This window comes from Nicotiana sylvestris, chromosome 4 (genome assembly GCF_000393655.2).
Source record: "Nicotiana sylvestris chromosome 4, ASM39365v2, whole genome shotgun sequence".
NCBI lineage: Eukaryota > Viridiplantae > Streptophyta > Magnoliopsida > Solanales > Solanaceae > Nicotiana > Nicotiana sylvestris.
The window spans coordinates 11,174,693-11,201,746 of record NC_091060.1 but is presented as its reverse complement, the minus strand read 5'-3'; the positions used below and the strand labels follow the sequence as shown (position 1 = coordinate 11,201,746).

General features: G+C 38.0%; 2 protein-coding genes across 7 annotated transcripts; one reads left to right on the top strand and one right to left on the bottom strand.

The window, feature by feature from the left end:
• The first annotated feature begins 14,425 nt into the window (after window positions 1-14,425).
• Window positions 14,426-20,655, top strand: LOC104218008 (peptidyl-prolyl cis-trans isomerase FKBP20-1). 5 transcript variants are annotated; one of them, XM_009768402.2, is made up of 7 exons: window positions 14,426-14,560; window positions 16,318-16,451; window positions 17,888-18,021; window positions 18,101-18,180; window positions 19,075-19,167; window positions 19,299-19,449; window positions 19,778-20,047. In XM_009768402.2, the coding sequence occupies exons 2-6, from the start codon at window positions 16,343-16,345 to the stop codon at window positions 19,441-19,443; spliced, it is 561 nt and encodes a 186-aa protein (XP_009766704.1). In that variant the 5' UTR covers window positions 14,426-14,560; window positions 16,318-16,342; the 3' UTR covers window positions 19,444-19,449; window positions 19,778-20,047. The 5 variants fall into 5 exon arrangements, with proteins under 5 accessions (XP_009766704.1, XP_009766703.1, XP_070027855.1 ...); XM_070171754.1 differs by lacking the exon at window positions 19,778-20,047 and adding an exon at window positions 20,267-20,655 and having other exon boundaries at window positions 14,431-14,560; window positions 16,322-16,451; XM_070171753.1 differs by having other exon boundaries at window positions 14,431-14,560; window positions 16,322-16,451.
• Window positions 20,656-21,638: 983 nt separating this feature from the next.
• Window positions 21,639-26,742, bottom strand: LOC104218009 (probable E3 ubiquitin-protein ligase RHC2A). 2 transcript variants are annotated; one of them, XM_009768405.2, is made up of 2 exons: window positions 25,032-26,742; window positions 21,639-21,966 (listed from the first exon to the last, which is right to left on the bottom strand). In XM_009768405.2, the coding sequence occupies exon 1, from the start codon at window positions 26,556-26,558 to the stop codon at window positions 25,353-25,355; it is 1,206 nt and encodes a 401-aa protein (XP_009766707.1). In that variant the 5' UTR covers window positions 26,559-26,742; the 3' UTR covers window positions 21,639-21,966; window positions 25,032-25,352. The 2 variants fall into 2 exon arrangements, with proteins under 2 accessions (XP_009766707.1, XP_070027853.1); XM_070171752.1 differs by lacking the exon at window positions 21,639-21,966 and adding an exon at window positions 23,196-23,411.
• Between the last annotated feature and the right edge of the window lie 312 nt (window positions 26,743-27,054).

Below are 27,054 nucleotides of genomic sequence, written 5' to 3'. Positions count from 1 at the left end.
TATGTATGTTCCCCGATGTCCACTTGCCGCCTGGTTTCAAGACTCCCAAATTTGAAAAGTACGATGGACATGGAGATCCCATAGCCCACTTGAAAAGGTATTGCAATCAATTGAGAGGTGCGGGAAGAAATGAAGAGTTGTTGATGGCTTATTTTGTGGAAAGCCTTACGGGAGTAGCCCCCGAATGGTTTATGGATCAAGACACGTCTCGCTGGTATGTCTGGGATGACATGGCACAGGCCTTCGTCAGACAGTTCCAGTACAGCATCGACATTGCCCCATACCGCATTTCCCTTTCAAACCTGAAGAAGAAACCAAGTGAAAGTTTCAGGGAATATGCCATTAAATGGAGAGAGCAAGCAGCTCGAGTTAAGCCACTCATGGATGACCACGAGCTAATTACTCTCTTCCTTCAAGCGCAAGAGCCATATTACTTTCAAAACATGGTGTCCGCAGTTGGAAAAACCTTCTCGGAAGAAATCAAAATTGGAGAAATGGTAGAGGAGGGTCTTAAGACAGGCAAAATTATAAGTCAAGCAGTTTTTAAAGCCGCAACTCAGGCTGTCCGGGTTGAGTCTGATAATTTTAGCGACACAAATGAGAAAATTGAAGAAATCATGATGACATCAGGGTCGAGAAGAGGTCCCAGGAGAACATCTCGAAGGTATGAGCAGCCTCCTCAGGTTTTCTATGGCTCCCCTGAGCAGTATTATCCACCTCAGGACGCTCAATACTCTGTCGCTCCACCTCAGTATGTTGTCCAGCCACCAAAACACCCCAGGAGGCGAGCACGAGCATCACAAAATCTCCAGAAGTCTCCACAAAATTTTCAGGTGCCCTATAACCCACAGCCAAGCCAGTGGTATAAAGGGGAACAAAGGTTGAAAGATAATTTTACACCAATAGGAGAGTCCTATGAAAGCTTATTTGAGAAATTAAAGAATCATGACATGATTGCACCTATTCCTCCAAATCGTGTGGACCCACGTGCAAGAAGCTTTGACCCTTCTAAAAGGTGTGAATACCATTCCAATGCCCAGGGGCACAATGTTGAAAGCTGTCGGGATTTGAAAAGAGAAATAGAAAGAATGATCCAAGAACGGCGGATTGTGATCAATAACAGTGACATGGAGCACTCGAACCCTATCGAGAACTTGTTGACAGAGGGTGATGAGGTTGAAGCAGGTAATGGTCTTGGCAGTATTGATGCAAAGCTCAGTGGCTAAGATGCCAGTTTTTGATAAAGTGGGAGGACGCTTCGTTCCATGGTCAGCAAGAGAGAAGCTGGTGGTGGCTTATTTTGTGGTCATTTCTATTGTTCGGATTATTAGGGTTATAATTCGGATTTTGTCCTGTGTCAAACTTTCTTATCTTTCCATTTTGTCATAGCGGTTGTTTAAATTTTGTCCAGTTTGTTTCAGGATTCTGTTCTGGTTTGTTTTGTTATTCAAACCATTTCACCAGTCTAATGCAAATCCGGTCTTTTAGTATTTCCAGTCATCTTTTTTGTTTAGTCCTTTTATCATTTTTGTTCAGCGCCGATTCTAGTGACATGACATGCGCACACAATTTGGGCCTAGTCTTTAAAGTTAACCACAAAACCCTGGAGAGGTGATCAGAACAGTTAAAGAAAATAAGGACGGTTTGAGATCAATATAGAGCTCGAGTCATGTGGAACTAGGGCAAGTAAAACACAAATAAAACCGTTAAAAAGCAAGATTCGCCAAATTGGCATGAGGGTCATTCATGATAATGAGAGTGTCGCCCAACGGTGCTTTAGAAATGACAAAGGAAAAATAAAAGGTTTAACATAATTGTCAAGTCCAGCACCATCGGAAGAGACTATAAATCTATGTTCAATTGTGTTGTTTGCACTTGACATGTTTTGAAGACTGGAATGACGAAGGCATTTTGTTCTACTACCTAAACACTTTACCCTTCATTACCCCTTTTGAGCCTTATTTATTTTCTTTCATACCCCTCGTTCGGAATTAGTAGCAACGAATAGAAAACGCAAGCGCGGCAGGTAAACAAAAGAAAGAAAAAAAGAGAGAAAGAAAAGAAAACAACAAAACGAAAAAGAAAAAAAAAAGAAAAGAAAATGGTAACAAAGAAAAGAAAGTCAAATGAAAAAAGGAATTGGGAACTACGTTTGACCTGATTCCTCAAAGAGGATACGTAGGCGCTTCACAGCTCGGTCATAATTTTGAAAAATGAAAAAAAAAATCAATTAAGATATCCCCAAGAAGGAAACTGGGGCAAAGGTTGCGTTTGTTGTAAATAAATCTAATTCCGAAGGTTGTAATTAATAACCCAAAATCGATGCATTTTTGAGCCTTTAATACCCTTTCTTTCTAGCCCTATCCAAAACCCACATTACGGTCCAAAGAAAGACCTTCTGATCAGTCTTCAAAAGATGCCAAGTCAGACAAATGAAGAGTCTTACCGGCGAACATAACATTCTGTTCCACAGCAGAAAGGACTCTAATCTCCAACAGAAAGAGTCATACCAGAAACACTCCAAAATCCCCAGCTGGAGAGAGATATAAAACGAGAGAGTCTTATTGGTGAAAACCTTCACAGGCACCATAAGGCGATGAAAGCTGAGAGAAAACCAAAATGAGAGAGACTTGATAGTGAAAACCCTTCGGGCACTACAAGTCGAATAAGATTGAGAATCAGAGGGGGAATCGCCAATGGAAGATCTTAAAAGATGATTGACGGCAGAGGATAGGCCACATACGCATGTCATGGCCATTAGAGTCGGTATCTGCGTTTGATAGGTTTTTATTTATAGTTTCTTTTGTAAAAGAGTCATCGTTTCCTTTGTCTTTTATTTTGTTTCTGTTATCTTTCTCCTTTCATAAAAAATTTCCCCAATAGAGTCTGTCCGGTCAGAACAAGTATGAAATGACTTCAAAATATGCCATCAGCTTTCCAAGATGAGATCTGACTAGTATATCCGAATGGTATAGTCAGCAAGGAACAAGCGCGAGGTCAGTGTCAAAAAAGATATCCCCAGCAAAGGGAATTGACAAAAGGATTGACGAGCATCAAGAGGGATATCCTTGCCAAAACCAAGGTTATAAACCTCAAAGACAAGGCCCGTGAACAAAGCAAGGAGAGCAGTGAGCATGATTTGGCGAAATCCATACTAGACTAAAAGGTCGGGGAAATGCCAGTTTCCAAGCTATGCCACAAAAGAAGAGGGATATCCCCAGCAGGAAGGGATTATCCCCAACACATAATATCATCCCCAACAAGCTGTGGAACGCAGAGCAAGGAAGGAGAAAGGGAAAAGTCATCCTATTAGGAGTATCACAACCAACCACCGCGTTTTAAACTAACAAATTTTGTTTGATTTGAAACAGGTAAAGGAAACGACATTGATGCCAGAAATGCATGCACAGGGATATTATCAAACTGGGGCAGAAAATTTTCCTTCCATTTAGAAAATTTTTTGGAAGTCAGGTACCCATTCGGGGAAGAATAAAAGATAATGCCAGTCTCGAGGGAAGTGGTCTTAGAGCCAGTGTTGCCCCCAACATAATAAGTTTCAATAGAGGAAGTTGTTCCCCAGCAAAGGGATGAAACTTGAGCTCAGAAAAAGCAAGAGGCCAACATCATTCCTAACAGCCTTCCGAAGAGTGAAGCACTAGTTCTGAAGGAATCAAAATCCCCCGGCAGTGTTATCCTCAACAGCGTTATCCCTAGCTGATAACATTTTACCCCCAACAGGTAAGTAAATAATTCCCCAACAGTGTTATCCCCAGCTGTTTCGAGGAGTCCAACACAAGTTTGGTGAAAATCGGTATCCTCAGCAGTTCCTTTCGGGGAAAGGCAAAATGACTCTCAAGGGAGGTAGTCTTCGAAGGAAGAAGCTATGCAAAAGCAAAACAAAAAAAAAAGAATAAAAAGAATATAATGAAAAAAAAAGGGGAAAGTCATCCCCATCAAAATAATCCCCAGCAGTTTCGAGGGAAGACAACACAGGTAAGTAAATAATTCAGGAAGAAGGAAATGGTTCACGCATAGGAGACGCACTTCCTAAGCGAAGATTTCATTAATAGGAGACGCACTTCCTAGTTTGAAATCATTAGAGTTTTACCCATAGGAGATGCATTTTCTCCTAAGTTTATGTTTTAGCCATAGGAGACGCATTTCCTCCTAGGTTTATTTTAGTTTCACCCATAGGAGATGCATTTCCTCCTAAGTCTAGTTTTCCCCATATGAGATGCATTTCCTCCTAAGTTTTACCCATAGGAGACGCATTTCCTCCTAAGTTTGTTTTAGATTCACCCATAGGAGATGCATTTCCTCCTAAGTTTACCTTTACCCGTAGGAGACGCATTTCCTCCTAGGTTTAAGTTTTACCCATAGGAGACGCGTTTCCTCCTAAGTTTGTTTTAGTTTCACCCATAGGAGATGCATTTCCTCTTAAGTTGTTATCAAAATCTTAGTCCAATGAATTTTTCTCCTAAGATAGAGACCTAGTCTGACGAACCTTCTCCTAGGATCAAAATCTTAGTCTGATGAATCTTTCTCCTAAGATACCAAAAAAACAAGACCTAGTCTGATGAGCCATCTACTAGGATCAAAATCTTAGTCCGATGAATTTTTCTCCTAAGATAGAGACCTAGTCTGACGAACCTTCTCCTAGGATCAAAATCTTAGTCTGATGAATCTTTCTCCTAAGATACCAAAAAAAACAAGACCTAGTCCGATGAACTTTCTCCTAGGATCAAAATCTTAGTCCGATGAATTTTTCTCCTAAGATAGAGACCTAGTCTGACGAACCTTCTCCTAGGATCAAAATCTTAGTCTGATGAATCTTTCTCCTAAGATACCAAAAAAAACAAGACCTAGTCCGATGAACTTTCTCCTAGGATCAAAATCTTAGTCCGATGAATTTTTCTCCTAAGATAGAGACCTAGTCTGACGAACCTTCTCCTAGGATCAAAATCTTAGTCTGATGAATCTTTCTCCTAAGATACCAAAAACAAAAATGACCTAGTCTGATGAACCTTCTCCTAGGATCAAAATCTTAGTCTGATGAATCTTTCTCCTAAGATAGAGACCTAGTCTGACGAACCTTCTCCTAGGATCAAAATCTTAGTCTGATAAATCTTTCTCCTAAGATACCAAAAAAAAAACAAGACCTAGTCCGATGAACTTTCTCCTAGGATCAAAATCTTAGTCCGATGAATTTTTCTCCTAAGATAGAGACCTAGTCTGACGAACCTTCTCCTAGGATCAAAATCTTAGTCTGATGAATCTTTCTCCTAAGATACCAAAAAAACAAGACCTAGTCTGATGAACCTTCTCCTAGGATCAAAATCTTAGTCCGATGAATTTTTCTCCTAAGATAGAGACCTAGTCTGACGAACCTTCTCCTAGGATCAAAATCTTAGTCTGATGAATCTTTCTCCTAAGATAACAAAAAAAACAAGACCTAGTCCGATGAACTTTCTCCTAGGATCAAAATCTTAGCCCGATGAATTTTTCTCCTAAGATAGAGACCTAGTCTGACGAACCTTCTCTTAGGATCAAAATCTTAGTCTGATGAATCTTTCTCCTAAGATACCAAAAAAACAAGACCTAGTCTGACGAACCTTCTCCTAGGATCAAAATCTTAGTCTGATGAATCTTTCTCCTAAGATACCAAAAAAAACAAGACCTAGTCTGATGAACCTTCTCCTAGGATCAAAATCTTATTCTGATGAATTTTTCTCCTAAGATAGAGACCTAGTATGACGAACCTTCTCCTAGGATCAAAATCTTAGTCTGGTGAATCTTTCTCCTAAGATACCAAAAAAAAAAATCCTAGTCTGACGAATTTTCTCCTAGGATAATTTGAAAAAAAAGAGTCATTTTTAGTCTGAAAAAAAAACAACGTTTGAATTTGAAAAAAAAAAGAGTCATTTTTAGTTTTCTTAAGGTTATCAATGTTTAGTTTTTCCTAAAGCCAGGCGCCCACCTGTATAACGAGAGGAATACTTTTTAGTCTTTACATTTCATGCCCCTGTATAACGAGAGGAATACATTTCAGTCTTTTCATTTTAAGTGTTGAAGCCAGGCGCCCACCTGTATAACGAGAGGAATACATTTCAGTCTTTACATTTCATATTTCAGGCGCCCACCTGTATAACAAGAGGAATACTTTTTAGTCTTATACTGCAGATTTTGGAAATCAGTAACCCCACCGGAAGGTAGAAGGTTACAACAGGAATCCCCAACAGGAAACAATAAAAATTCCCGCACGGGGAAGCAGAAGGCTACAACAAAAATCCCCAGCATTCAATCAAGTTATAAATAGCAAAAGCTCGCCTCAAGAATGTGAGTCAACAGTCTGAGATGGTCAACAAAAGCTGGTCACAAGAAACAAAAAAAAAAAACAAGAAAAGAAACAAAAGAGAAAAAATGAATCCAAAGTACGGAAGTGGAGAACATATGTGGTCTGCTCAAGAACTAGCACCTACAACTAGCAAGTATCAAGGTTCAAATCCAAAGTCTGTATGAAGCACCATTCAAGACTCAAGACCAAGTTTCAGAAGACTTAAAGATAGGAATCCTTGTAACTAGTAGCTGATAGGCATAGTTAGTCTTTTTCAGTTTTCATTTTTGATGTAATGACAGGACCACAGACCGGAACCTCAACGAAACGGCACCTCGATCAGCTCTTCACCTCGGTACACTTTACCATCTCTCTCATTTCCGAAATACACGTGGCCTGATTCCTGTATAACCAAGGATATGTAGGCAGCTCAGATACCAAGGCTCGGTCACATTCCCTTCTTTTCCTTAGTGTAATCAGTCCAAGTAATGGTCGGGTCAAAAACATGTCTAGTCGTTCTTTGTCGGAAAACTCTTCGTGTTTCCAGTCAAAGAGGGGCAGCTGTAGACACCTGATTTTTGACCCTCCCCGAGAATTTTTACATTTTTAGCGTGAATATGTAAAATTGGGTCTAATATAGCCATTTTAACTATTTTTACTTTATTTCGTCGCAAAAGAAAAAAATTACAAAAATATATATATAAATTTTTAGTTTATGTATTTATCATAAACTTGAAAAAATACAAAAATTGTACTTTATTTTTGTACTTTATATAATTTCGAAAATTACCAAAATATATAGTTCTATTAATGTTTTATAGTCATTTTAATTTTGAAAAATACAAAAAATATTACTTTATATTTTATCTTTATATTAAAAAATGAAAATTACAAAAATAGTTTTAATAATATTTTGTAGCTATTTTAATCTCGGAAAAATATTAAAATAATAATAATATAGTTTTGTTTTAAATAATTAGTCTTATTTTAGTAGCTATTTTGCTTACATAATCAGTTGAGCAACGTCGTGTTCCTATTTCTCGGGTCCGGGCAAAAAAATAATATTCGGGTTCAGACTACCCGTTTTTAGGCCTAATTTTCGGACCTAGCCCATAATAATCCGAGTCCACCACACATGGGGGACACGCGTGGGGAACACGGACGGAACACGACACACGGGGAACCCCACCACGCGTGGGGGACACAAGTCTTGAACCCCACCACGCGTGGGGCTCATTTTTCTTGGCAAAGCTACACAAATACACGGACAAGTTGGACTTTGAACGGGGGACTTTTAAAAATTTTTGGGAGGAAAAAATTTAGACTATTCATCTTCTTCTTCCTCAAAGAAGAAGAAGAGAACCCTAGCGGAACCCTACCCAAACCAACCAGTCCCACACCCTCACGACCACCATCAACCACCCCGTCTCCTCCCAAACCCCATCGCAACCAGTCCGTCACCTTCCCCATCACCCTCCCATCGTGAAACCACCACCAAATAGACCCTTCCACCACCATCACTGCCCGTCGACCCTACTGTCGACCACCTGCTCCGACGACACCAGCTCCCTCATCATCTCACACAGCCACCACACCAGCTCCCTCCATCGTCGATCACTGTCCGGCGACCCCCACGCCTCAGCTGCTATCAAGCAGCAGCTGCTGCTGCTTCCTCGTCGGAATCGCCACTGTTTCGCCGTCCCCAGCCAGCGAGCTCCTGCTCGTCGTCATTGTCAAGCTGACGACCAAACAACCCAGCTCAACACCACCACCAAACGCCACTGCCCAAACGACCCCTCGTATTCCCAGCAATGAATCCGTAACACCGTACCAAGGCAACCATCCAGTCACCACCACCAAGTCCAAACGGCTGCTTGCAACATCCAGCCATGAACGACCCCCCCTCCTTGCCATGACTGACCGGAACACACACACACACACACCAGCTGAAGCTTAACCGAAAAACGTTCGAAAAAGTAGCCCAGAAGTTCTGTCCGGGGTGAGGTCCGTTGAGGTCGTCTTTGGTTCGTCGAGGTCCGGTACGTCGAGGTTGTTGTCCGAGGTTTCGTCGCAGGTCCAACGCATCGGACGTTAATCTCAAGTAGGTCATCTCTGTCCGTGTACCTCATATTTTCTGTTAGTAATATGTATATGTGATGTTTTAGGATACCATCCTAGTTCATGCGGATAGTGCGCGAATTGAGCGAGACATATATACATGATGTTTGCGAATGGCTATTTTTGTTAATTAACTCCGTATGGTATTGAAATTTGGCCGTGAACGTCTTTTTCCTTTGTTTCGTTTGCTTCAAGTAGTTATTTGACATTTTGGCTTCTTCATGTTTAGAGTGTTGTTATCCAAATATTTGTCATAATAGGGGAAAAGTGTTAATTATTTTAGTTTGTCTTATAGTTGTATATACATGTGGTAGTAAATGTTGAAATTATAGTAGCAATTTTAATTCCGCGGAAAAATACTCGTTTCATCAAATAAGTCCAATTTACAACCCATGACCTAGCAAAGTAGCAAAAAATGTAGTTATTTTTAGCCTTATCCTTTTCCTTTTTTAAAAATAAATAAATAAAAGAAAAATAAAAAAAAAACGATACGAGCTTCTTCAAATAAAAAATGTACAGATTGCGGAGTCCTCACAGAATATATGTATTAAATACTTAGATTCCGGGACGGGCCATTTAGCAAATTTCACGGCCCTACCCAAAATAATAATGCGCTAGTTGCTTTAGGCGCGCCTTTAATAATGTTATCTCCCTAAAACTCGGGTGCACATTTATGTGACCCAAATCCAAATCTCAACGAAATCGAAATGTGTCTCTAATCACGGGTACATTGATTGTGACGTGGTCTAAGATGCATTTCCATGACGTTGCAAATTCTTTTTTTTTTAAATAATAAATGAGACGAGCCTCGACAAACAAAAATGCACAAGCTGCGAGGCCCTCTAAATGTATATATTAAAATACTTAGAATTCGAGGACAGGCCGTTTAGCGAATTTTACGGCCTTTCCCAAAAATAACAAGACGCTAGTTGCTTTAGGCGCGCCTTTAATAATTTATTTTCCTTAACTCGGGTGCACATTTATGTGACCCAAATCCAAATCTCAACCGAGTCGAGATATGTCAAACAACTACGGGTGCATTGATGTAACGTGGTTCGAGATATGTTTCCACAACGTTGCAATTCTTGATAAAAATAACATTAAATGATAAAGCGGTTAAAAGTTAAATTTTGCACATAAGTTCACACTTGTATAAAATCAGATAATCAAGCCGAATATAACAGTTGAGCGACCATGCTAGAACCACGGAACTCGGGAATGCCTAACACCTTCTCCCGGGTTAACAGAATTCCTTATCCGGATTTCTGGTACGCAGACTGTAATATAGAGTCATTCATTTCCTCGATTCGGGATTAAAATTGGTGACTTGGGACACCCTAAATCTCCCAAGTGACGACTCTGAAATAAATAAACAAATCCCGTTTCGATTGTCCTTTAATTGGAAAAAACTCCCTACGCCCCCTCGCGGGGCGGAAAAAGGATGTGTGACACATCTAACATGGAAAATACTAGTAAATGCAGGATTTAGTGTTGTTGTAAGCATGCCAATAGCACTAGTGTTACTAGAAGCATTATCCATAGAAATTGCCATTATTTTATCGCTAAAGCAAAAATATCTACAAATATCTGCAACAACGTTAGCTATAAACTTACCTGTGTGACGCGAATTAATTATTCTATATGCAATTATGCGTTTTTGCATTATCCATTCTTCATCTATCCAATGACTTGTAACAGTTAGATAATCACAATCATTACCATTTCTACCAATATCAGTAGTAATAGAAATCCGATTAGGTATATGAGTAAATAAATACCGCAAATATTGTTCATATTCATATTTGAATTTATAAATATCACTCTTAACTGTTGCGCGAGGCCAATCTTTATAAGTAGGATTAAAAACTCTTCTAATATAATGAACCCAATTAGGATTAGAAGCAAAATTATAAGGTAAGCACATAACAGTAATCATCTTTGCTAATTCTTCACGATCTCTATTTGGATCGTAATATAAAATACCTCCGGTGGCAGTGTTAATTCTTGGTTGAACTAGATTTGAACCTGTACTAGGGTTAACCGCAGAATCTACACTTGTCCCCTCTAGCTGCGCTTTCATTTGAAAAATCTAGCCTTATCTCTAGGGTGTGTTTTTATGTGCCTAGTCAAACTACCGGTGCCGCTACGGTCTCCAGTATATTTATGCGACATTAATTTCCCACAAGTTTTACACTTAGCCTTATTTTGTTCTCTTACTTGAGTAAAAAAATTCCAAACTAATGATGTTTCTAGGCGTTTAGCAGGTTCTCTATTAAAAGTAGGAGTTTCTACAGGTGGGTCGACCGGTGCATCAGTTGGGTTATTAAGAGGACTAGTAGGTGTATCATCTAAATCCGGTGCTTGGGTTTCATCATCATCCTCATTTTCCTCATTATTTTCTAAGATGGTTTCATTAGGATAAAGAGCATTCATAATTTCATCATCTAATCTTTCACCTGGTGCAACATTATGGTAAAATTCACTATCGGTAAATTGAAAACAAGGGTGATCACTATCAAGAATTAAAGAAGGAGGAGGACGTCTAGGTTGGCGACTACTTTCAACTTGCTTATCTTTTCTAGGTCGGGGAGCCGGGGGAAGGGTAGTTGGTTGGCCACTACTTTCACCGGTTTTATCTTTTCCTTTACCAAATATTTTTTTCAAAGAAAATGCCATATTAATTATAATTATGCAATCTAAACCACACAAAAATATATTCTTAAAACGTAAGAGTTGAAACGAGTTTACCGGATTGCCGAACAACTTCTTGAAAATTAAAAATCGTTGAACACTTGAAAACTTCAATTCAACAACTTCACAATTTTTCACGAAATTTCAACAATAGATTAAGTAATTGTCGTAGAGAGATTGAGAGATATTGATGAATAAAAATGAAAGAATGAGGAGGTATTTATAGTTGAGAAATGGGAAAAAATGTAATTATATAAAGTTTGGGGTTAAAATAAAGTTTGGGGGCTAAATGACCATTTTCTAAACTACCAAACGGTCAAAAAAAGCCCCAAATGGCTACTTTTTAAATATGGCCGTTGGGCTGTTTTTTAAATTTTTTTTTTTAAAAAAAGTTATAGCCGTTAGGCCCGCTAGGCCCGCTGGGCTCGGACCAGGCCCGCCAGCCGGTCCCGGACTAAACGGTCCCGGGCTCGTGGGCTTACCAAACAAGACCAGCCCGCCACGGGCTTTAAGAGACCACCAGGCCCGGCCCACCAGGCCCGTGAGGCCCGTTAAGACCGCAGGGACTCTCTATCTTCTTGGGTAGATAATCGATCGTCTTTCATTTGGATAGTGAGTAGTTTTTATAATAATAAGTCAAGTCAATAATAATAGAACTGGAGGAGTGAAAGCCACTTGACTGTAAGGAAAGGAGCGAAAAGCCAGGATGGCTTGGTAAGCAAGCAATCCGTTATGTGGGCGCCAACTCCAAGTTCCTTCTCTTCTTTCTTTTTTCAAGTCACGATCAGAATGATGACATTCTTTTTTGCTTTAGAAAGGAGAAGGGAAAAGGCCAATTTGCACCACCATCCTTCCCCAAAGATTCGGTTAGTGTGCATAGACTTCTACTTTCCTTAGGCGACTTTCTTGCCTTACGAAAAGAAGTTCATTTCATTTTCCCGGGAATTTTGGAAAAAAGCCGACTTCCTTTATCGAGCGGCTCTCTCTGTTGACGATAAAAGCGATGGTCCGGGCTGTCTGAAATAAGCGGTAATTTTTCTCAGTCCTAATCCTAATAAATACCACGTGAAGCGCGTGATCACCCAGATTCCTAATGCCTTAATTATCTTATATATATAATAACTTATCGACGTCAGCCCCCTTCCTACTCCAGCTAATGGAAAAATGCCTTTGAATTATAGGTTTTTTTTTTTTTGGTTAATTAATGTTTCTGTTTCGGATAATACAAAGGTTCGTGACTCATAGACACCAACTCAATCTGGAGTTTTCTATACTCGTTATTTATGAAGGGGCAATAGGGTCCCCATTTGATGTCTATTATGTAAACACTATCTAATCCTATGACTCACTAGACATTGGTATCTCTTTTTCCTCTGCCAACATAACGTTGTGTTTGATATATAATTATTCATAACTCTTTGTTTTCAATTGTTGATAAAATAAAAAAAAATAACTCGGTGCATTAAGATCCCGTTATGCGCCGGTCGAGGAAGGTTCAAACCATAAGGGTCTATTGTATACAACGTTATCCTGCATTTCTACAAGCGGCTATTTTCTCAACTTGAACACATGACCTCTTAGTCACATGACAACAACTTTATCAATTATTTGATTTATTAGGTTAGAAATTTATTATTTGTACTTATGTAATAAATTTTAAAAAGCTACATTTGCCTCTGATTACTAACGAAAAAAACAAGTACTATCATTAAGTTGTTTGACTTTTAAGATTGTGTTGGTATTCAAATGGGTGTGAGTGTTGGTACTTGGTGTCAAGATTTTTGTATCTTTTAATTTGTAGTTTTTTACTTTTATTTTAAAAAATAACAAATCATTATTTGTATTTCTAACCATAATTGTATTTCGAGACGAAGCAAAAAATAAAATATTAAACCTAAAAAAGAATCATATTTGGCAAATAAAAGGTTATCATCGAAGAGTCTAGATTATAGAGTCCAGTGTTCGATCAACGATCACATCAAAAGTCTTAGCCTCGATTTTTCACGTGGACACTATCAAAATATTCTTCTACAAAATATCTTAAAATTTAAAAAATACTTACTAAATTCTTACACGTATATTCAGTCAATCCATGCTATAATTTTATTATAATTAAAAACAAATACGAGATACAAGATACTTAACTAACAATTAGGATATGAATAATCGCAAAGTATAATTCATGAAAAATTAAGATGTTTTGCATGCTAGATATAGTGCAAAGCTTTTGACACAACTGACTATTCTATCAAAAATAATTACAGCCGCAAGCAAAATATATATATATATATATATATAAAGATATTTGTACGCTATTATTTTAGGAAGCGATTAAACTATATAAAAATCCTAAAAAATGCCCATGAAACACTTCTGCTGTTTTTCGACCCGTTTATTCACATGAGTGATATCTTGTGGGCTCCATATGTTCACGTGAAAAGCCCTGTCGCTATCTTTCTAATACTCCTAGTTAAGAAGATATGATGTTGGGATTGTTACGGTCGGTTAGATTTACTGATATATATATATATATATATATATATATATATATATATATATATATATTATACATTGATTATATATAATTATATACATACTTATAATTATACATACTATACATGAATTATATACATATATTATATACATATATTATATATAATTATATAATTATATATAATTATATACATACTATACATGAATTATTCATATATTATACATCTACCGGCTATTTTTAGTTTAAGAAATTAGATGAACGACTATTTGGTTAATTCTTCTATGACGGTGAACATTTTAATATTTTAGTTGGTGGGCTATGATTTAGCAATGGCCCATTAAGTAGCTTTTTGTAGGACAAAAAGAGTTGGATTTGGGTCACCAAATGGATTGGATCCAAATTCATAATTTGATTCTCATTATATTATGAATGTGACAATGTATGAAGATTTTGCACTAGTTGGATTGAGATTACATATAACAAATACTAACATATCCGGTATAACTTCACAAGTAGGGTGTAGAGAGGGTAGAAAGTACCGCAACCTTAACCTCCCTTTGTGCAGGTAAAGAGGGGTTATTTTGGGTAGAACATCGTCTCAAAGCAAGCATGCATAAACACAATATAGAGAAAAGCTATGCGGTATGGAAAAGTAATCCATTTTAATTTTTAGCCAAAAATAAAAAGAAAGAAAAAAAGGTGGAACGACATTTTTTGAAAGGATCAGGCCCTATGAATTGGGCTTATGGATTTCACACTTCAAAAGCCCATATTCCTTTTAGCCGTTTGCGTTGACAACAAGCAAATGGATTCCAATTTGGGACCCAAATTCGAATTGATTATGCTCTCCAATTTCAGATGACGCCGGAGTAGCTGTCCTCTTGCCGTCAAATTTCCTTATATTTCTCCGGCGAAATTGAACTGTAAGTTCACTCTCTATCTTTTATCTATCATAGGACGAAAGCTTAACGCCATTTTCGCATGATATTGTAATTGTTGAACGCGAATTGTTAGATGAATTACTATGCTTTTTGCAACTCTGAATTATCTGAAGGAGCCTCAAGTTCAATTTGGCGTAGTTCTGTGACTTTTACATGTTTAAGTTGCACAGTCAATTTTTTTTGGCTTCTGATATTGTACTAATTTGAAGAGGAGCCTTGACATAATTGGTAAAGTTGCCTCCATTGCCTCCACGTGACCAGGAGGTCACGAGTTCGAGCCGTGGAAATAACCTCTTGCAGAAATAGGGTAAGGCTGCATACAATAGACCCTTGTGGTCCGGCCCTTTCCCGGACCGTGCGCATAGGGGTAGCTTAGTTCACCAAGCTGCTCATTCGGTCGATTATTATGAAAGTACGGTTCGGTTTATCGGTTTTCGGTTTTGTAATATTAATAACCAAATCAAACCAAAGTATTTACGGTTTGGTGCGGTTTTTCAAAGTTCGGTTTGGTTATTTCCGGTTTAGTTTTTCGGTTATTAACGGTGCAAGATTTTTATATCTTGGATTTACAATGGATCCAGCAAAACATAGTAGTTAACAAATCAATGTAAATTAGAAGTCCAGACTTAAATCCCAAATATGGTTTTATATTTAGTATTCCTGTTGCTCTGGTTCGTGTACGTTAGAGATATCAGTTAAACTACTTACTAGTACTATATAAATGTTGATAATATAATGTTAATATGTTATATACATACTGTAACATCTAAGTTAGTGAGTCTCACACGTTATAGAAGGAAGTCTGAACAGGTTTAACCGTTCCCACCCTGAACTTCATGTTATATAATGTTAACAGAAGGCATTTTCGGTTTAACCGAAAATCGAAACACCAAAACCGTAAACCGCACCGAAAAATCGAAATTTAATAATTTAAAAACCGTGCACCGACCGAATAACCGAATAAACCGAAACTGAAAAACCGAAATTCACGGTTCGGCCAGTTTTTTCGGTTCGGTCGGTATTATGCCCACCCCTAGTGTGGTATCCTCCATAGCTTTTGGAGGATCCAATACACTGGCGACATTTTTGAAGGATCTAAGCAACATAGGTTTGCGGCTAATCTAGTCGGTCTTCTTCCTTTGGATTATATGATTTATTTTGCCTCAGTAAGCTGAGATTGGGGACTTCTCTGCAACAGAATTTCTTCATGGTGTATCCTCTCCTGATACAATACTAGGAGGTCCGAAACTACGACCCAAAATGAGAAATGAAAGAAATAGAAGGAAAAGGAAGTGTCAGTACTGAACTTTCAAATTTTAATATTAAAAGGAAAAAAATGTTGAAAGACTAAGTTTAAAAAAAATAAATATTAGGTGAGTTCTTATAGTCTTTGCAGTTTAAATTGCCAGTAATTAGATTGGTGTTCTCAAACCTAAATCTTACATAAAGTGTAATGTAATGCTTTCCTTTGTGCCCTTCTATTCTTCATTATACTGGTAAGTTTCAGAACATTTGCCTATTTTGCGAAAATTAACGCCTTTGATGTTAATAAACCCTCCCATAATACAGTTAATGGAGAAAAGAACTATGAAATGCTCTTAATTTTTATGTTAACTATTTCCTTCTCATAACTTTCCCATTTATTTCCTTCATTTTTGTGTGTATGTGGTCTAAGCAGTTAGTTGCTTAAATAATGTGAATACCATCCTCTGTTCGTCACTTGATATTCTTTTTTCCAGACAGGTTACTGAAAAGTTTGATAACATGGGTGATGCAATTGATTTAACTGGAGATGGAGGTGTTATGAAAAAAATAGTGCAACGTTCGAAACCTGATGCAATTGCTCCCTCAGAGAGTCTTCCTCTTGTTGATGGTATGGGTCACATAGATAACTTTGGGCATATGACATTAAATGTCTACATTGTTTCTGTTTTCTGTTGTCCGTCTCTGTTGTATTCACTCTCGCATTTTCATTTTGGCATGTCTCTTACAATGGACTAATTATATAGTTATTAGGATTACACTTGAATGCATGGTGAGCCTTTACTGTGTAGCTATAGCTCTCATGCCATTACTTCCTTGAACGATGCTGCTTGAGACTGTAGATACATGCCGTGTTTTCCTTCATTGATATGCTCAATAAGCACCTCTCTCAAACATTGTTGTAAAGAATCCAGCCTCTACTATCATAGAACCTAGACAGAACAAGATGCGTAGAACGTTACTTTGTAGGTTTTGTACAGATATCAATGCTTTGCAAGAGGAGTGTTGTAGTTACTAGTTACTGCCTTTTTACAAAGGCAAGTGTGCTCCTTATAAAATGAAAAGAAGAAATCTCCTGCAAAACAATTGCTTAATTTATAAATAGAGAAACTATAGCTAATTCTGATTTGGTTGGCTGTAGAACTATATGCTAATGTTGAAAAGCGAAATAGGTCTTCATTCTACTAAACGTTAATGTTTGAAGAACGAAATATGGGGTAAAGAAACAAAGGTAGAGTGGGAGCTTTGAGATAGTTGAAAAGGGGTGTAAAGATTGAGAATTTTAAAGCAGCAAGTCCTCAAAAGTCACTGTTAGGTCGTTTAATACAGTTTCTGCTATAAGTTAGGCTTCAATTGGGAGCTCCAGCTGCTCTACTTCCATAGTCATGAAGTCCTGCAGATAATTCGAATACCACAATATCCTTCTATCCCTCACTCAAGCGTGATCATTATTTGATTTTGACTAACTGTCGATAAATGTTCTTTTTGACAATAAACTCATAATTTAAGGTCTTCTTTTTTTACTGAAAAAGTCTCCAGAATTGTGTCCTTCCACTTTTGAACTGTAAAATTACACGTTTACATGCATATGCAGACAAGCTTCTAGATTTTCTTTATTCTGGCAATAGTTGAGACTGAAAATTTTTAGACACTGACCAACATTTTTGATTTCGTTAACCATAATTTTGTCCCTGGATTGACTTGTAGTGTGGCCCAGTGCCCCACATAAGAGCTCAAGAATAATGGAAAATGCTTTTTATTTTTGCTTAATGACAATTTTGTGAATTAATTTTCTTCTAGCAACATATGAAAGAAAAACAGGGACGAGGTTCAGTTTAAAGTTAATACTCTTTTGTGATCCATATTTTGAAAATGATTAATTTGTCCTCACCATGTATCTTGTTTCAGTGATCGGTCATCTCCAAATTTACAACTCAATTTCTAACATGTGCATATTTCTCTTTAGTGGTACCGGAAATAGCTACATCTTCCTGGTTGAGATTCGGCACATTAATCTATTCCTTTTGTTTTTCGGTATCAAAACAGTTCATTATGAAGGCACTCTTGCTGAGACCGGTGAAGTATTTGATACTACCCGTGAAGATAATACAATTTTCTCCTTTGAGATTGGTACTGGTTCTGTTATTAAGGCTTGGGATGTTGCACTGAGGACCATGAAGGTCAATAAGCTCTCTGACTTGTGGTGGTTATACATCGAGTTTGAATTAGTTTTCAACTATTTTCCTTTTGATCTCTCAGGTTGGGGAAGTAGCTGTAATTACCTGCAAGCCAGAGTATGCCTATGGAAGTGCAGGATCCCCACCGGATATTCCCCCCGAGTAAGTTAACTCTGTAATTTTTTTACATGCTGCAAGCGTGTCTATCAATCAATGTCTGGTAGTCCACTACCGTGAAGGTATAAGGATTTTTTCTTTCCTCCACTACGCTTGCTTAGATTGGACTCCTTTCTATCTATTTCAAATCCTCAGCCTTTTTCTTTGTAGTGAGAAATCACCCCGTCTATCCTTATAGAGTTCAATCGCTACACCCCTTTTCAACTATCTCAAATAGCGCACTAGCCGTAAGAGAAAGAGGTGTGGAATACGGCCACTCATCCGCTGAGCTGGCCGAAAGAAGCAAGCAAAGCGTCTTACTCTAAAGAAAAAGCATATTCCTATTCTAGAAATCCTGCAAACTATTAATCGAAGTACTGAAGGAGGGAACTCAAGCGCTTTCTCCTGATCCCAACATTCATATATACTCTTTTCAAAAGTGGAGGAGAAAGAATAATGTTTCTGTATTAGGAGAATGGTATAGGTCCACCTATATTTTGAACCATGTAAAATAAAGCTCTCTACTAAATGGCTTGCACTAAATGGAGCTGGAGTCTAGGGTATTGTGGATTGCCTTCAACACCTGGACATCATTCAGAACTTATTTTTACTATTAAATGATAAAGGTTTCATTTCTACAGGTTTTCTTTTAGAAAATAAATACTTGTTTCTTTAGCATTACTTTACCTGATTTTTTTTTAAAAAAAAGAATTTTCTTTAACATTTGCATCTCATCAAGTCATTAGGTCACCAAATTCCTGGACCTTCGGGCAGTCTAAACAGTTAAAGGAAGTACGAGGACGTCGATTCATGGCAACACAATCAATGTTTTGGGCTGGTAGGGGCGGTGTTCTTTTGAAGTGGTAATCTAATTGTTGGTTTTGAAACATCTTAATACAGTGCAACCCTTGTTTTTGAGGTGGAGCTCGTGGCTTGTAGACCACGTAAAGGTTCTAGTATCAGCAGTGTTTCAGATGAAAGGGCTAGGCTGGAGTAAGTTCTCGCTCTTTCTCTGCGCTATTAGCTTGAAAATCATGGTTTATTCTCTGTAAGAGCCTTTGTTTATATCCTTAAAAAACAACTGAATGGAATTTCCACAAAACAATCGGTACTGTATTAAACAGGGAGCTAAAGAAGCAAAGAGAAATGGCAGCTGCCGCTAAGGAGGAGGAGAAGAAGAAGAGAGAAGAAGCAAAGGCAGCAGCAGCTGCTCGTATCCAAGCCAAACTTGAAGCAAAGAAAGGAAAAGGAAAGGGCAAAGCAAAGTAAAATCCGGTATGTATTATATTATATATACTGATAGACGACGAATAGGACATGGTATCTAGATGTTTAAATATGCTAAATTCGTAAGCTTTATCATTTCCTTGATCGAGAAGTATTTCTATGCTTTCAAGTTGTTAAATCTTTTGGCATCTCTCCATAGTTTATACAGGAAGGATATTTGGTTAATCTATTTAACGGTTTTACAGAGCACATTTTCAGCTATCAATTGATGGTTTTAAAGCTCTCAAATAATCGGATATTTTAAATGTTGCTTATAGTCTAATGCTCGTGAATGAGTCTTAGCATTGTGGCTCAGTTAGATTACGACTATTCACAGGTTAATATTGATCAGAAGAAAATGTGCGCTCAGTTCAGATGATTCCTTTCTCATTTCAATAACAAGGAGCGAATTGGCCAACAAAGTTACAAAATCCATTAAATTTCAATTCGTAACACTACAGTTTGATTTGAAATGATCAGCTCAAATGTACAGTCCCCACTTTCCCTTCTTAATTGGCCCAGAAGGATAATCATGCAATCAAAAAGTGCAAATATCTACGGGATGTAATACTTCTTCTGTTAAAGTTTACGTGGACTTATTTTCTTTTGTCGGTTTGTTTAAAAAAGAATAATCTCTTTCTGAATTAAGAAACAATTGAACTTAAACTTTCAATTCACCCTTAATGAGAAGCTTTTATTGCCAGACAAATACTTTGGCTTGTTTAACACTACAAATTTCAAAAAAATTACAAGCATACAAATGGTATGGTTTGTTTAGAATCATAAGTTTTAAAGTCTTCGTTTCTTTCTTATATTCTGTGTCCAGTTGAATAGGTTCATATAAATTAAAACGGATGGAGTATATGCCATTGTCCGAACAGACAAATCCAACTAATAGCCTTCCCTTGGGCCTATATGGTAGAAGGGCCCACTCCACTAGTGCGTGTATAAGGCCAGGGATTACTTTCATCAACATTCAGGTGAATTTTCCTCTCTCCTTTCTCTTAAGGCGGATTTAGGATTTAAATTTTATGATTTTGAACTTCGTAATTCTATCACTGAGTTCAAATTCTATTATGTATACCTATTTAATGAGCTCTTAAAATATGTATAGTGTTTGAACAAAAATTGGGTTTAGATGGACCTATACTACAACAACAATAGTGTAATTTCACAAGTGCGATCCGGGAGGATAACTTTCATTCTATCGAGCAATTGGTGCAAGCTTTTTCCTAGTTTCATTGAAGTAAAGTCGTGGTCCAAATGTTCATTAAGATGCCAAATAGCCACTTATTCTTCCAAAATGTTCATTAAATAGAGACAAATCCCAAGATTTAAGGCCCTTTGATTCCGTTTAATAGCAAAAGCCAAGCTGTTAGCGTCCAACAGAAAACTAATTTGTTGTAATCACATGGCACCATATCAATCTTTAGTTATAATTTGTCATTCCCTAGATTCTTAATTATCTTCAAAACAAACAGAGATTACAAACAAAAGATTTTTAAAATATTATTGACTGACCCTTTGGTAAAATACAATTTCTTTTGCCAGAAAAGTACATACTTTCGGCCATTTGCTATTGCTAAGCTAGTAGTCTGTGTAGACACTCCTGAACAATGTATTATCACTTAAATCTATAATGATTAAGATTTAATTATTTGATTTAGAATAAAAACCAAGTGTGAGCTAAGTGATAAAATATTAACTGCAAGCTTCAGATGTAGTATTTTCCCAAAAATATTCGAACAAAATAAAAATCCAATCCAACCAGGCTGAAGAACAAATTCTTTTGACAATGGCGCCTAGAATATTCAGATATTTTGCGTTATTTTTTTGAGAAAGAAAAGGGATAAATAAAGAGAGTATGCGTTATGTCTATTATCTACTTTTTCTGTTTATTCTTGTCAGCTATTTGTAAGACTAAAGTTGCTACCACAACATTCAAAACTCAATTGACTGGAATACAACACTATAAACATTAGCTCAAGAGGTAGCACAAATTTGCACCTTTAACTACAAGAGAACCTAAACATTCCCTTAACCATATGTCTCGGATTCGAACTCTGCGTATGGAAAAATACTTGGTAGGGAGCGCTCCCCCTGAATGGAGCCCTACGCAGAGCGAGTCCGGATATAATCGAGCTCCAAGGCGGGTACCGGATACCGGGTGGGAAACCACAAAAAAAAAAAAAACCTAAACATTAACATCCAAAAATAGGTCCAAAAATAGATTTAAATGCCATGGCAACCATGCAATTGATAGTAACAATATACAAGGAAAGATTTGCACCTTATATTCCCCTTCCCATATATATCAAGAAGATGAGATCATAGGACACAACAGTGTAAAAAGCATCGAACAAACAGCTTTTGAATTTGAGCAGAAATATAACCAAATGCTTAAAGATATCCTGCATATGCTTCTTCTTCAAGAATTTGATACTATCAATCTTTTAATAGCCTCATTTGTGCCCCATTAATCAAAGGGTCCACAGCTCAGGGTCCAAATCCAGCCATACATCAGACCTACCATGTCATCAATCTTTAGAATATGAACAAAACTAAGAACGTGGTTAACCACCCATTATATAATATATGCATTAGGACAAAGGAAAGACCACATAATAATTGAGCTAAACAACAGATACAAGGTCCCTCAAATATGGAAATTCAGTTACAAAAACTTTCCAAGTCAAGTCTGATTAGGAAGTCCCACATAACCTGTCATAAGAAATTATAGTACTATAAAACTCAAATCCCCACCACCACAGCCTAATGCAATCACTTTAAAAACTTGTACAAATCACGTATTTTTCGCTTAAAACAAGAACTATTTCTTCACCTTAGCAGACAGGGAAATGCACCAAAAAATTAGTCACAGCCCCACCAGACTATTAGGTCCCATCTTAATAAAATGTTGTAACTGCTCTCTTTTCCTAATCTTTTAATGATAATCACCACTTTTAACATTCTAATTTCTTAGCAAGAAAGTTTCCTGCTAACACCTGTCTTCTTTTCTGAGGTTCTTGTCACTAAACAGACCAGCTCTACAGAATCTCAACCAAGAGTTTATGGCTACAAGTAACTCTTGAAACCAGTCCTTTCACCTTCAGAAACCTTTTTATCTGCAGGTGTATTATTAGATTATCACACCAACATGTTACAATTCCACTCTGACTAGATGACCCCATATGCTATATGCCAAATATGTCAAGTAAAATAACTTTCTTAGGTTTACCTCAACCTAAAACTTGTAACAAGCCAAGTAGTGGTCCAAAATATTAAGCTGTCAAATAGCCACTTATGTTTCACCCAAAAGAGACAGATTCAATAGGGAGGGATAGCCCTTAGATTCCTTTTAATGGACAAAAGCAAAGCTGTAAATGTCCAAAAAGAGCTCAATTTCTTGTCATGGCATGGATGACCAAGCAAAGATAACACATTGGATGAACAAGCATAGATACCACGCCAGGACTAAGACAAGAAAATGAATTTCCAAATTCCACAATAACTATAAACACCCAAGGGTATGGCCTAGTGGTCAATGAACAAATCCCAACGGAAGTAAAAATACTAGGTGATTTCTTTCCATCTGTCCAATCCTTGGTGGACAGCATCATCCGATACCTTTATTGCTAGAAGGTAGCAGGTATCCTTCTACCCAAGAGTATCCCGTGAAATTAGTTGAGGTGCACGCAAGCTGGCTCGAACACCACGGTTATTTAAAAAATAAAAATATTAACTAGAAACGGGAAGGCACACTATATTAATAGACAGTATCTACACCCAAAAATGGGCCTAATCGAAGCACCCTGTCAAACAAACTATCTTTTGCAGACTCATTTCTGCCCAGATGTATCATAAGTGAAGAATAATATGCTATAGATCCACTTGTTGGTTTGAGTTTATAACTACCAAAGGATCCGCTGCTCATGGTCCATTATCCAGCCATACATGCAACCTACCACCACCTTAAGAAAATGAACAAAGTAGAATGTGACTAATCACCAATAATATATATTATATAAAAGACAATGGAGAGACCACAGAGTTGAGCTAAGCAGCAGGTCACTATGGAAATTCAGTAGCAATTGAAAAGCTTTCAAAGTCAAATCTGATTAGGATGTCCCAAATACCCTGTCATTAGACTCATTACAAATTAGTATAAAACTCAGGGCCACTATTCCTAATGGGATCACTTTAAAATCCATCAAATACTCTTCACTGAAAACAAGAACTATTTCTTCTCCTTAGCAGGCAGGGAAGCTGCACCAAACTATAACCACTGCCCCACCAGACAACTACAGCTCCTACCCTAATAAAATCTATCAACTTGCTCTATTAATATCCATCAAGTAGCTGCCGCTTGGAACAAGAGATTTTTCTTCTCCTTAGCAGGCAGGGAAATTGACTGAACAATCGCCGGAATATTTTCTTTTTAGCGACAGTGATTTCCCAGCCAGCTTATGCACTATTCCATCGGGTACTGCTATCTCCCACCTGTACAGAGTTACCCGAACTCTGCAAATGGGAATCCACCAGGCTATATTGTAGGTCCCACCTAATATAATGCCTGCTTGGTCTCTCGCAACTTGCCTATTTCTCTTTTAATAAGTAATCTAAATGATAACCAGGCCTACTTATAATTCATAACAGAAGGATTGAGGCTAATATCAGTCCTCTATCTGAAATTTCCTCATTCCTTACAAGTCTACAAATTCATCTACCCCAAAAAGATTGGAGCTACTACTCTACTGGACCAGCATATATTTCACCATTGGAAGGCTTTGTTATCTGCAGATGGATTATTAGGTTCACCCATCAACAAGTTACTAGTTCCCACTTTGCCAAGAATCAAGACTACCACCTTAAGCCATAGGCCCATTTTATCAACTAAAATTGCTTTTTTAGCTTATGCAAAACCTATAACTTCAAAAAGCAAATTCATGTATCAGTAAAGCCGGTACTTTATGCTTCCATCAGCATTTTGCTATATTTTAACATGGCCTGCTATTGTGACCTCACTTCACCTTCCCCTACTGCAACTGGTGTTTACACAAGTTTATCCCCGATGAATAAACTCCACTTTAAAAACATAACTCGCGAACTGAAACACAGAATATCAACGTTCACCATTTATCATATTATGCATATGTACATGTCCATCCTCATTCCTCCGAACAAAACAACTAACAATGTAGCTTTCAAACTTCTATTAATGACATCAAAATGAAAAGAACAAATAGATTCCAATATAAGGAAACAGTTTGCTATTTATAATCTTCGATGAACAATTTAATTACATGATCAAAAGGAAGTCTTTAACTAACAAGCCAAGACTAAATGCAGGGTCCCCTATTGTGGGACATACCTGAATTTCCAATAAAAAGTGAAGAAGTCCAGATACAAGAAACTCAGAATTCATGTAAGCTTCATAAGTTTCAATAGACTATTGGAACAAAGGGGGCTGAATTTAAACTTAAACTAAAAGCTTAAAAACGAAAAAACAAGAGAATACAAGAAAGAATTACATTGTGGGCACTCTTTAAGTTAAAAGGCACATTTGGTACTTGAGAGTTGAGGCAGTCTACCTTAGTTCCAGGAGCCAATTCTTGCACTAATATTCCAGTGTCATCTCCCCTGCTATAGCATCTTCATAAATATCACCTTAATAAATATCAAAAATTAATTCTTGCGTGCCATTAAAGAGCCAACATTCACATCCAGTTATTTACAATGACGAAGCTTATCGTCCCACCAGTATTCAAGTTACCATCTTTTTTTTCTTTATGGCCAAGAAATCGGTCTGCGGCCAACCCTTAGGACCAACCACAGCTTTCAAAACTCGGGAATGATGGTCCTGCCCCTATCCTTCTCCACTTAAATACTAGGTTAGTTCCCATAGGGGCAACTTACCATCTTCTAACTCCATTATTACCTTCAAAACCCCAACCTCTACGCCTCCTTGCCGTAGCTAAAAACACAGACGACATTGAACTACTCCCGCTTCGATTTATTATCCTAGAATCTGAACTAGTGGAACTAGACCTTGAAGAAGAACCACCACCACCACCACCACCACCACCACCACCAAAACACGCAAACAAGTTGCCAAAAAACCTCCTCAATCCACCATTTCTCCGCGATTCGCTCCCTCTAGAGCCCCACAAAATCCTCCTTGTAACTCCATTATTATTATTACTACTATTATTAAACCCACCATCCATTTCAGTGTACACAACAGGAAGTGCTCTCTCCCCCCCACCCCTCCTCCCTCCTAACCTCCCAACAGCAAAACCACCACCAGGTAATCTCCATATCGTCAATCCAACAGCTTCCTCCTCCACTGCCTCTTCATTTCCTACTACAACATTCTGTTCGTTCGAATCGACAACGTCCCGTGACTCAGTGGGCAATTCGTGCCTACAGACGGGGCACGAATTGCGCAATGAGAGCCATGGGAGTATGCAATCGGAATGGTACAAATGCTTACATGGCATTTCCCGTGCCTCGGTACCTAACTCGAATGGCTCCTTACATACTGCGCAGTATGATTCAGTGGCAATATGGTCATTAAGTATCTCAATTGTGGGCAATGATTCTATTGCTGCTTTTGAAGCTGGTGGATTCTCCATTCTTCCAATACCATTGGCTTCAATTTGAGCAAGCTGATCCAACAGCCTGTCAAAACCCGACCCGAGTAAAAACTCCGACATAGTAGCCGGTAAGGGTCTTAAGCCCGACCCAGCTCCATCATCATAATATAGTTCAAACGCCCCTCCCCCTCCTCCTCCACCTCCTCCACCCCCTCCTCCGCCACGAAGGACGATGACGGGATTAAACGGTGACCGATCACCGCCTCCATTCCTCCGGTTCCGGCGAAGACCTGGACTTGACCCAGAACCATGACCCGTCCCGGAAATAGGACCCGTTCCTGGAGACTGATCGGAGTTACGCGGCGCCGGGAAACGGCGTCGGCGGGACCCGGAGAGAGAGGATCGGGTGGGAGCCTCGACTTCTTCGACGAATCCGGTGTTACAATCGGGGCATGTAACTGAATCCTCGTTGTATACTCTGTAAAATCTGTTGCATCTATAACACCAATACGTTGAAGACATCGAAAAATCTCTACACTTCAAAACTCAGAAAAAGTCAACAAACTCAAAAACGGATTTGGTCCAAACCCAGTTTCAGATCCCACAATTGCAACAAAATTAATTCGAACAAGGGAAGTTTAGAGCGATATTTTGAAAACGAGAGAATATTGAGAGAGAGAGAGAGAGAGAGAGAGATTGGGGGTGGAATGAATGGGGGAAGGAGACAAATATAAGGAGAAGGGATATAGAGAGAATAATAATAAGAGTGGAGGGTAAAATAGGAAAAGAGGTGTAAGAGTGATGACTAGGAGTGTGGCGTATAATATAAGCTGGTAATTCATTGACACGTGTCAGTTGAAGGATGGTCTAGAACAAATTTAGTCAAAGTGATTAAGCTAATAATGAAATCTATTGCTCAAATACATTGTTACGACCTAACTATAATAAATTAATATAAGAGTATATAGCTCGCTTTAAATACTAACTCTTTATTTTGTTAAATTTATGAGGGTAGCAC

What these genes read in the sequence shown, in the direction of transcription:
- LOC104218008 (XM_070171754.1), top strand. Translation starts at nt 16,343, where the DNA reads ATGGGTGATGCAATTGATTTAACTGGAGATGGAGGTGTTATGAAAAAA. An exon ending in GAGTCTTCCTCTTGTTGATG is followed by an intron (nt 16,452 to 17,887) that starts GTATGGGTCACA and finishes GTATCAAAACAG; the next exon opens with TTCATTATGAAGGCACTCTT. An exon ending in GATGAAAGGGCTAGGCTGGA is followed by an intron (nt 19,168 to 19,298) that starts GTAAGTTCTCGC and finishes TGTATTAAACAG; the next exon opens with GGAGCTAAAGAAGCAAAGAG.
- LOC104218009 (XM_009768405.2), bottom strand. Translation starts at nt 26,558, where the DNA reads ATGTCTTCAACGTATTGGTGTTATAGATGCAACAGATTTTACAGAGTA.